We start from the raw sequence: 14,661 nt of genomic DNA, 5'->3' as shown, positions 1-14,661 counted from the left end.
TAATCAGATGAATTAATACCTTTTTTCATTTTGTCTCTTCACCTTATGTTGCTGAGTTTTTTCATCTATGACATTGCTATAATCAATACATATTTCATTTGAATTATTTCAGGAATTAATATATTAATTTAAAAACTAATTTGTTAATTAGAAATCAGCTGTGGTGATAGTATTTTTTTACTGGGGATTTATCCATTAGTTTAACAGAATTTTCAGAGAGGTTTACATGGCACCTGAATAGCTAATTGGAACAATATACTAGTAGGTATGGAATGATTCCATTTATTCATATAGATCCATATAGATAAGTCTATGTGAATAACATTTATTTTGAGGTGAGAAAATTCATCCACAGAGTGTTTTTTGATGTTTCTTTATCAACCAAAGGGTGGTTTATGTTAACGTTGAAGTTGTACCCTTTTATGCCTCTGTAAAGACTAATAATGGTCTGCCTTTTCCATACTAAATATATTCCTTAGCAATTGAGTTTATATCCTTGGGACATATGTAACTGAATTGTTAGATGTTGTGTTGGTGAGTCTGTATTTAAAAGAATTCTGCATAGAATCCTTAAAGAATGCAGTGTATTAAATCTCTCCCTTATATGTCTGTTTCCTATACTAGGTTTCTTGATATGGTTCATACTTATCATGAATTTAGAATTTTATAATTAATATAATTAGTATAATGACTGTGGAAGCATAAATGACTGTCAGCCGGACCCAAGGCTTTAAAAAATTATGAGTTTAACATAGATTGAGGTTTTTATTTTATTTACAAAGTTTTTGAAGTGTTTTAAACCCTTATTTAAAAATGCAGGCAGTCACTATCATACTAGTAAATTATATAATATTTAGTCTCTTTGTGTTTTGAATCATTAATGTATTTTTTTTTCCCAAATAGAAAGAACTCTGCAACATGATACTTGATTGCTGTGCCCAACAGAGGACATATGAAAAATTTTTTGGCTTATTAGCTGGGGTGAGTTCCAGCATCTACTAAGGGAATTCTTAAAACAAATATTGTAAATTAATTATTTCTGCTTTATGGTCTGGCCTCATATAACAACATATTACCATTTTTGCTAAAAGCAAATTATTCTCTCCTTCCTCAGGTTTCCCGCTGTCTTCACCTTCCTCTTTTTCTGCTTCATTTCTGCAGTCCTTTAACTTTGCATATCACTTTTCCAGAACTTTTTGGAATTTTCCATGCTTTGTAACAATTTCCCAATAGAGAACAATTAAATACTGTCTTTTCAAAATCTCAGAGCAGTTTCTAAAGTCAAGTACATGTTCAGGCAGCTCAATTAAAGCATGATCTACAATATTTCTTTAAGCTCTACCCACATGTGATCAGCTATATGTATGATTTTGTTTTAACATGTAAATCTCAGATAATTATAAACCATGTATATTAACTTCTTTTTTGAGCATCAAATGGCACAAAAGGATTTAGTGATATATGCTCTTTGAAAATATAAAACATATTAAGTTTTGATTCAGTAAATTTAGGATTTAATATGCTCATAATTGTATTAACATTCAATTTTTAATGGTACTGATTTTTTATTTATTAGCGATTTTGCATGCTGAAGAAAGAGTACATGGAATCCTTTGAAAGTATATTCAAAGAACAGTATGATACCATCCATCGCCTGGAAACAAACAAATTGAGAAATGTTGCTAAGATGTTTGCTCACCTTTTATACACCGATTCACTTCCATGGAGTGTAAGTACATGGGTCAATATTTATACTTCCTTCCTAATTCCCTATTATTCTCAAATAGATTTTGGTATAAGCTAGCTATATTTATCCTATTATGAAATGTGCTTTAAAATGAAATGTGTAGAACTGCTGTCTTTAAGATTATCTTCATGTAATAAGGAATCAGAAAGCTAGGTAAGTAATACACGAGAAATACTGTCTTTGTATTATATTAACTGTCCAAACATGCCAGTGTTTCAATATGATGGCTAGGAGTGTCTTCAGGAAAAATACTGCAGATTTTCGTGTTCTCTTTGTACACACACATGCACGCACACTCACATCCACATATGCCACTATTTTGGTGGTAAATGTGTCTCTGAATTACTCTCCCTTGATTCCTAAGGGAATAACTCTCCGTGGATCCTCTTGTTGGGTTTAAGAAAAATGATTGTCTTAGAAAGATTCGTTCTTTTTAGCAGACATTGAAGTTGGGTAAGCTATAGAGAGGATATCCTATAGTCATAGAAGAAAGAAAGATACATTCTTGATGGGGAAATGTGCACTGGATTGAAATTTAGAATGCTTTCATTAAGTTGGCATTTATTTTACAGCTGTTATTCAACCACTGTTAGTTAGCCACCACTTATATACTGAGTCATTGAGAGAGGTGCTGGGTATTCAAAGTGAATTATACATGGCCCCTTCTTTCAGGAGGGTTACTGTGTAAGATCAGAAGTAAGATATGCCCATAGCAATGATACAAAATAAAAAGTCTTAGATTCTAAGAAAAGCAAAATTGCTAAAGGAATAGAAAGAAAGAAAGAGAAGAGAAGAGGAGAGGAGAAATTACATCCAGGAGGCAGGAGGAAAGAACAGGATTATCTTGTAGAATGCCATCCTACTAATGGTAGAATGCCATCGTACTAATGGTAGAATGAAGCAATATCTCAAACTTATAAACATTGGTTAGATTTTTATAGTACTTTTAAGTACCAAGTATGTCCAGCTGCATTAATAGGCATTTGTAATCTAACCTAGGAGACTAATTGTAATAATTTTTGACTTCTTTTTTCCCCTCTTTGAGAAAATGAAATGAGAATTTTAAACAATTAACTAATGGGCCCCCCGAACACATAACCCATAAAAACTGGAGGTTACTTTTATTTTTATTTGCCCTAAAAATATTTCTTTAGGCATTTCAGTTTTTAAGCCACAGTCTTAATATTCAGAATAAACCATCATACTTTGTCTTTTTTTTTAATCATATGTGTGGTAAACAAAATTGTAGTCTAATGTGCTAAGTGGCATTTTGCCCCAAACCCTCATATACACCACATTTTGATGAGTAAGGTATAGGAGCTAGTAATCTTTACCATTATATGCTCAAGAGAGGATATCTTCCCTGCTATAAAAAGCACATTACTCAAAACAGAGAATGAAATCTATTTCTGTAGCATCTTAACATTTTGAAAGTTAGTATAGAGAAGTTTTAAACTTTGTATCAGCATTAAGGGGAGATATTCAGAGATAACTCTGGTTGAAGATGGGAATAAATAGTAATTTTGAGAAACAAACCTACAAATATTGGTCACTCTGTCCTGTCTTTTATAAATTTAAATATACTTGTCTTTTTAAACTTTAATTTTCAGGTTCTTGAATGTATAAAACTGAGTGAAGAAACCACTACATCATCCAGTAGAATTTTTGTCAAAATATTTTTCCAGGAACTGTGTGAATACATGGGTCTTCCTAAACTTAATGCAAGATTAAAGGATGAGTAAGTTTGCCATTAAGCACTTTTTATTCTTACTGACCTCTGGTTTTCTCTCATTGTAGCAGATATAAGCCCATCCAAGATTGTAAAAACAAGTACTAAGCCCCCTAGGACATTAATCACTATGAATCTCATGTTATGTCTCACAGGACAACGTGCAACTTTTAATGGTGGTTTTTAGTTTAAATGGAGTTCAAATTAATGCCTTTTTAAATTTTCTTAGAAAATACAGAATTATTTTTGTATGCTCACTTGAATTCTCCAGTGATATTTATAATTTTATTTTCTTTTTACCCTAATTTTAAGCCTTAGAATGATAACTAATATTATCAGTGGACAATTTTGAATATATATTTCATCTATTAATAATTTTTCAAGTCTATTGCATGGAACTAGAGCCTTATTTCAGGACTATTATGTAATCCTCTCTCACCTTTCTTATTTCCTATTTATTCAGATTGCCACTTAGATTGACTTCTACTCCATTGACACTACTGAAATCATCTTTTCAGATTTCTCAGTGACCACCTGTCATATTCAGTTGTCTTTCTCAGGCCGCATGCCTCTTTACTTCTGTGCCTCACTTACGCAGTTGACCACCTGCTCACTGTGGCTCCACACTTCTTCTCACTTCCTCTCTCAGTCTCCTCTTCAGCCTGCCTCTTCAGTGTTCCTGAGTTCCACACACTGTCTCTGGACTATTTCATCCACTTCTCTTGGCTTCATATACTTACTTATTTGGTCCCTGTCTACTTGACCAGGTTCATCTTCTCTCTCTTCAGCAAGCTGTACTCCAGCCACACCAACATTGCCAAGTTTGTGAAACACATCTGGCTCTTTCATGCTTGCTTACCTCGGTTTCTACTGTTGGCATTTCCGTGTCTTCTTGATCTATCTGGCAAGCTCTTAATCATTCTTTTTATATTTTACCGTTTTCTATGAGAAAGTTTTTTCTGACTCCACTGAGTAGTTATTCAGTGCATTGCTGAAAACCAAATGTCCAAAACCACCTTGTTTTGTTAGTGTCTTTCTGTTGTCTCAGTCCATAGATACTGTAATTACATGGTCTTCATCCTTGATTTCTCCCTTTTGTTGACTACTTTCACCTCTCCCCCAGTACTTTGCACAGTTCTACATATGTGTATGTATGTGTACATACAACAGAGGAGGTTTTTAACATTTTTTGTACATATACTTTATATACATATGTGTGTATATGTATACTATATATTCATACGTGTATATATTTTTCTTTGCGTGTGTAAAAAAGGTTTTTTTAAAAACCTCCTACATTGTATAATGATAGAAATCAAGTTTGGTACATTATTACTTGACCCTACTCATTTCATTTAGATAACACGTAGCCTAACCTAATAGGTGACATCAACTTTACTTGGTTGTATTTCATTTAGTAATTTAATATATCAAAAATCTGAAAAATGACTAAGGATTTTGCCTTTTTATCTTTAAGCAATCTGTTCTCTTTTATTTTTTTCCTTTTTAGAACTCTACAGCCATTCTTTGAAGGATTATTACCCCGAGATAATCCAAGAAACACTCGGTTTGCCATCAACTTCTTTACTTCTATAGGTCTTGGAGGTTTAACGTAAGGATTGTTCTCAGAATTTTATTTTCAGATTATAAAATTATCTCATAATTGTCTTTGAAATAGAATCTAACAGATTATATTTTAAATTAGGGATGAACTGCGTGAACATCTCAAAAATACACCAAAAGTCATCGTGGCACAGAAACCAGATGTTGAGCAAAGTAAATCCTCCCCATCCTCTTCCTCTTCAGCGTCCGCCTCTTCAGAGTCTGACTCATCCAACTCTGATTCTGACAGCAGTGATAGCAGTTCAGAGTCTTCCAGTGAAGAGAGCGACTCTTCATCCATCAGTAGTCATAGCTCTGCCTCAGGTATTGAAGCTCATTTGTAATTTGGCTTGCTCTTTTCTAATAAATACATTGCTGATATTTATAAAGGAAGAAAATAATTTGATTGCTTATTTGTTTTAGAGATCAGTTGTTTAAAAGCCACAATTAATATAAATGGTCCCATCTATCATTGTTGCAGTCTGTAGTACAACATTTATAATGCTGGGATTACCTTTTGCAATCCTCATAATAGAAATGAAAGTATTTCATTGGCAAATACTTATCTGAGTGATGACTGATATGAAACATCCATTCATAATGTTTGTAATCTAGTTTATAGGAGCTATCCTGATGTTTTTATTTTAAATAAATGTTAGTGTTTTAATATTAAAGCTTTCTGTTTGTAATTGACATGTACATTCAGTGTGGATCTCAGATGCTATATGACGTTTTATAGAGGGAACACATCCGCAGAGCTAGCACACAGATCAAGATATACCAGTGCCCTAGAAGTTCTCTGCATTTCCTCTCCCAGTTACTACTCCTTCCATCCTCATGGCAGCTACTATTCTGATTTATAATTTCATAAATTAATTTTGCCTGTTGTTACCTTTAGCATTATGTATTATAGGCTCCTTTTTTATGTGTGGCCTTTTTTTTTTTTACCATTATGTTTGTGAGATTTAGGTGCATTACTGCATTTAGTTATAGTTAATTCATTCATATTGCTGTGTATTTTTCTACTATATGAATATACCACAATATATATTTATCATTTTTACTCAACAGACTTTAGATTTACAAGTGATATTTCCATGTGTATTCTTGTACATATTTTTTGATGACCTTATTTATTTATTCACATTCCTACTGAGTATGTACTTATAGGTGGAGTCACTGTGTCATAAAATGTGCATATATTTAGCATTAGTGAATACTGTCAGTTTTCCAAGTGGCTATTCCAATTTACACTCCCACCGGCCATGTATGAGAGTTTCAGTAGCTCCTATCCTCATTAGTACTTCAAATTGACCATCTTTTTCATTTCAGCCATTCTGGTGGATGTGTGATGGTACTACATTGTGGTTTTAGTTTTAATTTGCATTTCAACTAATGAAATGTTTAACTTCATTAGTTTTTATACATTATTGGCCATTTGGATTTTTGTTGTCAAGTGACTGCTCAAGTATTTTACCAATTTTTTTTTAATTAAGTTGTTTTTTCTGTTGATTTATAGGTTTTCTTTGTGTATTCTAGATATGATATCTTTTGCACATATACGTATTGCAAATAACCAGTCCCATTCTTGTCTGCCTAGCCCTGCAGGGCTACCGGAGCTCTGGTGTCTTTCTGTCCCTCAGTTGCATCCCTGAATCAGCAGATGCTCCCAGGGAGAAAGTGGCTGTAGAACATCGCTTACTTCTCAATGTTTCGGCCTCCTCCTGCATCTTGGCCCCTCTAGTCCTTGTTTTTCCACTAGCTCTCTAATGCCTTTATGTTTTTTAGTTTGTAACTGTAACCTTTTATTTTGAACTAATTTTGGACTTAGAAAAGTTGCAAAAACAGTACAGAGAATTTCCATATTCATCCAACTTCCCCTAATGGTAGCATCTTACATAACCCTGGTTCATTTATCAAACTAGGAAATTAACATTGGAACAGCATTATTGACTAGACTATAGATATGATTTGAAAACCAGTTTTTCCACTAATGTCCTTTTCCTTATTTCAGGTTTCTGCTTGCATTTAATTGTATTCTCAGTTTTCTGTATTCTATGATAGTTCCTCTTGGACTTTCCTTAAGTCCTCTGGTCACTTATTTTGTAATCTGTCCCTCAGTATGGAGTTTCGTCTGATGTCTTCTCATTATTAGAATGAGATTAGACATTTTTGGCAAGAATACACTAGAAACAATATATTGTTCTTAGTGCATCTTATCAACAGGTTCATAATTTTATTTTGGGTGGCAACCTTGATCACTTGAGTAAGGTGGTGGTCACTGGATGTCTTCAGGGAAACTATTTTTCTCTGTGAAAATATCTTGTAGGGAGATAACTTGATACTATGCAAATCTCTTTTTCCTCCAGCTTTTACTCACCAATTTTAACATCCATCTTTGGATCTTGTCTACAACACTTATTTTTACTATGGTGTTTTCCTAATGGTGATTTTTTATTTGTCTGTTTTCTTCTACATCTAGTAATTGAATTTCTTCTGTAAGAAAGCATTGTCCCTCTTCCCTCATTTATTTATTTAGTCAACTGTGTATATCAATATAGACTCATGGCTATTTATCTTACCCTGTGGGTTAAAGTCCAATACTGTCATTTATTTTGTTCAAATCATCTTAGCTTTGGCAAATAGGAGTTCCTTCAACTTGATTTCTGGGTGCTTTTCAACGTTTTTCAGTGGAACATTTTAAAATTGTATCTGGCATTTCTAGTTATTTTCAGCAGGTCCACAGGTTTGCCACAGTCTTCTCTATCCTACCTGGAAGTGGAAATGCTGTAGTAAAAGATGTTTTCAAAGTTTGATCTGGTTCACAGTTTCTGAAAAGATCTGTGTTGTTTTACCCAAGGTCAGCTCTACTTTCTTTCATCGCAGTATCTTGGTCCAAATAAGGGATTGTCTGCTTATCCTACGTGCATGTCATTTCTCATTTTGTTTTGTTTGGCTGCAGTATTTCATCAAATGTGGCATCAATACTTTCTTCTGTAGCCTGAAGTTGAAAGGCTAGTCTTTACACCTTTGTTCCAAGGCTTGTTATGTTTCATAGTGTTTTACATACTGTGTAACATCCAGAATTGTGGGGCTGTTTTTTATATTATCAGAGAAAGATTGTTTGCTTACAGGAACTTTTATTCTTGAGTTGAAGTATACAAACATTGTTCATTTAACATTCACCATTTTATATTCTACAGAATTTGTTATTTCATGGTATCCATTTTGAGAACAGATGATAACACAGCATGAATTGCGGCAATAAGGAAGCTTGCTGATTCAAAATTAATTTGCCCTCTCATACAATTTCAGTAGAGAACTTTGTTTTATTAATAAAATATTAAATAGCATAAAAGCTGTATGAACTGCCCCAAAATTAGGAAACCGTAATGCAAATATAGCAAAGGGAGAAGAGATTGCCTGTTGTTGTATGACTGGGTTTTAATATCAGTAAAGCCTGACAGTGGTGTACAGTAGAATCAGGGGGACATTGGTTTAGCACAGAGCCAGATGGTTTCTGCTTGGGTAGCTGCAGCTCAGCTGAGCTGTTTGATAGGAACCAGAGAAATAGGTCCTTAGTGGCAAACCAACTGACCGTACCATGTGCCAAAGATAGGCATTTAGTGGAAGAAATAGAGGCTGGTACAGTGAGATTTAGGTAGAGTTAGGGTGACAAGAGGCACTTTTCTATCATATTTTCTCTTTCTTGCATATGTATGAATTTGACAGAAATTTTTGTTAGCATCTTTGATTTATGCACCCAAATTAAATAACAGATAAACTGATTAAATTTGTTGTATTGCTTAAAGTGGTAAGTTATTTCAGTATAACCATTTTGTATTTATAGTTGTGATTATATCAGCAAAATCAAATTGTTCGAGGTCTTTTCAGAAGAGTTTCTTCAGAAATTAAGCCTTTGTGTCTCTAATAAAGCCTGTAATCTTAACTTGTAATCTTAAGATTTTAAGTTAAATCTTAACTTGTCTGCTCTTGTTGGTACTTCTCTGATAACCAGAGGGGAGAACTGTTGTTTTTACAGGAAGAGGCCTTTCATTGAGAAATACATATTCATGCTGTTGAGCAAACCCAGTTGTTCTACTCCTCCTATGTTTAGGAAGTGAATGCTAGTTTGGGTGATCATTGTATTTTGATCTGACATAATATTCCTATGAATAACACACTATGGGCTGGAATTTCAGTTTTTGAATTAAATTTGATAAGTAGAAATGTACCATTTGAGTCACTTTCTAAAATTTTTACACTTGCTATAAAATTTCTGTTTACTGTCTTAAATCTAAAAATCAAAACACTACTTTAGTAACTCATGTTGAGATACTATATATTCCCCTTCCTCCCTCCCCTCCCCTTCCCTTTTTTTTTTTTTTTTTTTTTTTTTTTTTTTTTTTTTGTGACAGAGTCCCACTTTGTTACCCAGGCTGGAGTGCAGTGGTGCATTCTTGGCTTACTGCAACCTTTGCCTCCCAGGCTCAGTTGATCCTCCCACCTCAGGCTCCTGAGTAGCTGAGACTACAGGCTCATGCCACCACAGCTGGCTAATTTTTGAATTTTTTGTAGAGAAGGAGTTTCACTATGTTACCCAAGCTGGTCTCCAACTTCTGGGCTCAAGCAATCTGTCCCCCACCCACTCTGCTTCCCAATGTGCTGGGATTACAGGCATGAGCCACTGCACCTGGCTTGAAATATTGTATATTCTTAAAAGGCAGAGGCAGGCAGATCACCTGAGGTCGGGAGTTCGAGACCAGCCTGACCAACGTGGAGAAACCCTGTCTCTACTAAAAATACAAAAATTAGCCAGACATGGTGGCAGATACCTATAATCCTAGCTATTCGGGAGGCTGAGGCAAGAGAATTGCTTGAACCCAGGAGGCGGAGCCGAGATTGTGCCATTGCACTCCAGCCTGGGCAACAAGAGCAAAACTGTCTCAAAAAAAAAAAAAAAGGCCGGGCGCAGTGGCTCAAGCCTGTAATCCCAGCACTTTGGGAGGCCGAGATGGGCGGATCACGAGGTCAGGAGATCGAGACCATCCTGGCTAACACGGTGAAACCCCGTCTCTACTAAAAAATACAAAAAACTAGCTGGGCGAGGTGGCGGGCGCCTGTAGTCCCAGCTAATGTAGTCCCAGCTACTCAGGAGGCTGAGGCAGGAGAATGGCGTAAACCCGGGAGGCGGAGCTTGCAGTGAGCTGAGATCTGGCCACTGCACTCCAGCCTGGGCGACACAGCGAGACTCCATCTCAAAAAAAAAAAAAAAAAAAATTAAGCATTTGGTAAGACCCTGTGTCATCAGACTTTCTATTCAATCAATTTGGCTTTGCATCCAGTTTATCTGAGTTAATAAACCTACAGTGTATCGGTAAATGTGATTGTTATAATTATGAAATTAAGATTGAAATAAAAGCTAACTGTCTTTTATTTTACACATGCAGCTAATGATGTAAGAAAGAAGGGACATGGAAAGACCAGAAGTAAAGAAGTAGATAAACTGATCAGAAACCAGCAAACAAATGATAGGAAACAAAAAGAAAGAAGACAGGAACACAGGCACCAGGAAACAAGGACTGAGAGAGAAAGGTCAGAAAAACACAGAGATCAAAATTCAAGAGATTCAAATTGGAGAGATTCTATAACAAAGTACACATCAGACAAAGATGTTCCTTCTGAACGAAATAACTACAATAGAGTTGTGAATGACAGAGACCAAGAAATGCATATAGATTTAGAAAATAAGTATGGTGATCCCAAAAAGAAGAGAGGAGAGAGAAGAAATTCTTTTTCTGAAAATGAGAAGCATAGATACCGAAATAAAGACAGTGAAAATTTCAGAAGAAAAGATAGATCAAAGTCAAGGGAAATGAATAGAAAGCACTCAGACTCAAGAAGTGATGAAGATAGATATCAAAATGGTGCCGAGAGACGATGGGAAAAATCTAGCAGATACTCTGAACAATCCAGAGAATCAAAGAAAAATCAGGACCGGCGAAGAGAAAAGTCTCCAACAAAACAAAAATAATTCTACAAAATGACATAACCTGGACATGCCTTATATTCAGTTGAAACAAATTATTTTTTACTTTGATTGACAAACTTTATAGAGAATTCTTGTATAAAGTACTGGTTTGTATTTGTAAATTTAAAAAATGTTTTCATTTTAACATGTTTTATAATTGATACATCTCAAGGCCCTATACATAAAATTATTTGAAAAGATTCACTAGAAAGGGATGTAAGTCTTGCTTATATTTTGTGAATAAAATGATCAAATGCTCATTGATTCAGTGATGTTTTTTCAATTGACAAAATATTTTTTTGAATTGTTTAAGAAGCTGTTATAGTGAATTATCAGTGCTTTTTTGTTTGTAACTGAAGACCAAAACAGGTGAACCTTTTCAGTTTAACATTTTTGCTTTGTTAATGAGATGTTATGAATATTTTTCAGGTGGTCACTTTTTTTTTCAAGTAGAGGATTTATTACAATTTTCATATTAGGCTTTGAACAAAGTATGTAATGTGTAATTTTTTTCACAAGTGTTGGTAAAGCTAGGTGTATGTTAGTCTTTAAACCAATACACAGTTTATAATTAGAACTTCTCCCACAGGAAATTTCTTCTCTCTGGACTCCTTGATATCATTTAATTGAAATTCTTTGTGATTAGTGCATTTTTCTCAGCCTTGAAGTTATATCACTGTTGATGAATTAATGTGTATTTAATTTTTAGTTTAGATTAATAGATCACTGGCAAACATATAGTTGTGAAATATGCAAGCAGCCTAACTGTAATTTCTGGTTTTTATACGAATTTTAAGGGTTTCCATCATTGTAACTGTTAACCGATTAATTAATACGACATTAGTTACTATTTTTGAAATAAATATTTCCTCTAAGATCTTAGACTTGCTGACAAACATTTGACCTTCCTTGCTAAATATAGACTTCTTGTGTTTGCTCACCTTAAAGGTGCATATAGTTCATTTTAGCCAATGTTTGGTTTCAGGAATAGTGGGACCAGCATTTTAATGTTTAGTTTTTGGGCATATGCTTATTCAAAATGTTTCCTATTTTTGTTGTTTAACTTGAATATAAATAACAATAAAATTCATGTAAATAAATATTCTCTCCTCCCCACCAACTCACAAAAAGCATTCATTTGAATGAGACAGCTTGGATACATTCCTTTTAGTGTTTTTTCTCTTTGTGTTGGTTAAAATTTGGTCTCATTGGAAGGGACTATCATGGACAGTGCATTCCACAGAACTACAAGCTGAGCAAATTGGATTTAACAAACATGTGGGCCATGAGCCCTAAGAGAAATAGTTTATTTTTTTTACCTGAATCCTCATCTTCAGGGTTGGTAAAAAGTAAAAAACAGTAGACTAGAAATTTTAGTTTGTTTTCGCCACTTTAACCTTAGTTTATGACTTTTACATGTAAAAATGGGAACCCATTCATTTTATTAAGTGCTTAAGACCTTAGAGTTATTAGATTATTTTTAAAATGTTATTAATATGTATTAAGCTTCTACTGTTTGCTCAGGTTTGTTTTAGGTACTAGAGATAAAACAGTGAACAGAGTCTCTACTCTTTGGGACTTACAGTTCAGGGGTGGGAGATGGTAAACAGACAAAAATAAATAAATATGTGATATATCCAGTAGTGATAAGTGCTATGAAGAAAAGTAAAGCAGAGAAAGGCAAGACTGAGTGAGAACAGTCAGAGCAGTTCTCTGATGAGGTGATGCTTGCCCAGATATCTGAACAGTGAGGACTTGAGACATGTGAATTCCTTGGGAAGAACTATGTAGGCAGAAGGAACAGCTGAAATACAGATGTTTTTTGGAACAGCTGAAATACAGATGTTTTTTGATAGCAAATATTGCCTGGAAATTTTTGTTTACATTTCCTATTCTACTTAATTTGTGTTTTGTCTTATGTGTGTGTTCTCCTCACTATTTTGTATACTCTTATACAAGCAATTAATACCTAACTACCTCTAGCAGAAATATTTTTAGTATAAGTGAGTTATATCAGAAGCGGAGACTAGAAGCTGGATTGAGGAGCTATGCTGTTCTGCCTTCAAAATGCATTTCTACAGCGTCAACTATGATGTATTCATATGTACTGTCTGCCACTCAGGAAGATTTTTCACCTTCATCCTTCTAATGTGTAAACAAGTAACATGTTGCCTGTGTTTGCTAGTTCTGTATTTTTACACTATTTTTAGGGTTAGCATTTTAAGGATCAACTGAATTCTAGATACTTTGCATGCTCATTCCTTTTCCGCTTCTCAATTTCCTTGCTTCCAAAGTTCTAATTCTACATCCCTAGCTACCTACTCCCACTTTCATCCCCTTTAGGTTGGCTTTCAAATCATACCACCTCTGATATCCCTTCTTGAAGCATCATACTTTGGCCACTTCCCAAGCAGTTCACCTGCTTTAGTACCACTATTCTAGAAATCCTTTCACCTCAGCAAACCTTCTGATCCATTGACTTTGTTATAATCAGTTACCAATCCCTGCCCCAGCATTTCTTTACTTCCCCCATTCCATGATCTGTCATTTGAATGGATAAATGAACAAATCAACAAATTTAATTCTTTCAAAACAACCCCAGGGGAATTGGTATTGTCTTCCCACATCACAGAAGAGGAGACTGGAGTCCAAAGAAATTAATTAGGCTCAGGCCACAAAGTTGGTAAGTAGTAGGATTTAACTCAGATCATCTTCATTCCAAAGCACAACGGGAGGATGAATGCCAGAGTGAAGGATTTGAGAATCACCTCTGTCTCTTAGCAGCTGTGTGAACTTAGGCAAATTATTTCACTTTTCTGACCTTCTGATTCATCTTTAAAATACTTCTGTCTACCTTACACAGTTGTAGTGATAATTATATGAAATAATGAAGTCAAAGGCCCTAGAGTAGCTTGTAACACAGTGGGCATTCAGCAGTTTTCTTTTTTCACAGCATACAGCAAAGATTTGGAAGAAAATTCAGGCTCCAACTGGTTCATTCTGATTGCTTCTTTCCGTCTGTAATGCCGTTTATAGTTTAAAAAAAAAATGTGTTAAAGTAGCAGCACAGCAAAATGAATTGATTGTTTTGGAGTCAAGGTGTGACAGAGTAATTTTCCATCACTTCTATCATAGTACCTGTTTCCCAGATGTACATATCCTATTAGCTAAAGCAACCTACTTCCTGTGTCTTATACCACTACTTCACATTTCTCAAATGTATTATCAGAAACAAAGGTTTTGGCTACCCATGATAGTTATGAGTGAGGTTTTTATTCTTGACTTGCTTTGTTTACACCATTTTCATTTTGACTTAACTGATATGTAATCCCCCACCCCCACCCCGGCAAAAAAACCTCATAGATTAGCAGATTAAAATCTTCCCCATAGATTTTTTTTAGAATCCTGATGCCTTTGTTTTCCAAACCAATTCTCACTTTTTCCAGTGTAGTCAAATGTCCTTTCTGTCTGATCTTTCAAGTTCTTTCATTCTGTTCTGTGTATATTCCATGGAATGTTTCCTCAGCCAAGCAAACTTTAATACCCACTGAT

General features: G+C 34.7%; 1 protein-coding gene across 2 annotated transcripts in view; it reads left to right on the top strand.

The window, feature by feature from the left end:
- The window catches only part of CWC22 (CWC22 spliceosome associated protein homolog), a 63,355-nt gene extending 51,364 nt beyond the window's left edge, over positions 1 to 11,991 (top strand). For both annotated transcript variants that reach the window (XM_005573619.5, XM_065525714.2), the window contains 6 exons: positions 904 to 981; positions 1,577 to 1,729; positions 3,358 to 3,485; positions 4,987 to 5,088; positions 5,182 to 5,402; positions 10,529 to 11,991. In XM_005573619.5, coding sequence (XP_005573676.2) covers positions 904 to 981; positions 1,577 to 1,729; positions 3,358 to 3,485; positions 4,987 to 5,088; positions 5,182 to 5,402; positions 10,529 to 11,112 — 1,266 coding nt within the window. In that variant the 3' untranslated portion in view covers positions 11,113 to 11,991. The remainder of the gene's footprint in view (positions 1 to 903; positions 982 to 1,576; positions 1,730 to 3,357; positions 3,486 to 4,986; positions 5,089 to 5,181; positions 5,403 to 10,528) is intronic.
- Positions 11,992 to 14,661: the final 2,670 nt, after the last annotated feature.

Source organism: Macaca fascicularis, chromosome 12 (assembly GCF_037993035.2).
Source record: "Macaca fascicularis isolate 582-1 chromosome 12, T2T-MFA8v1.1".
NCBI classification, from domain to species: Eukaryota; Metazoa; Chordata; class Mammalia; order Primates; family Cercopithecidae; genus Macaca; species Macaca fascicularis.
This window is presented reverse-complemented; position numbering and strand designations above follow the sequence as displayed.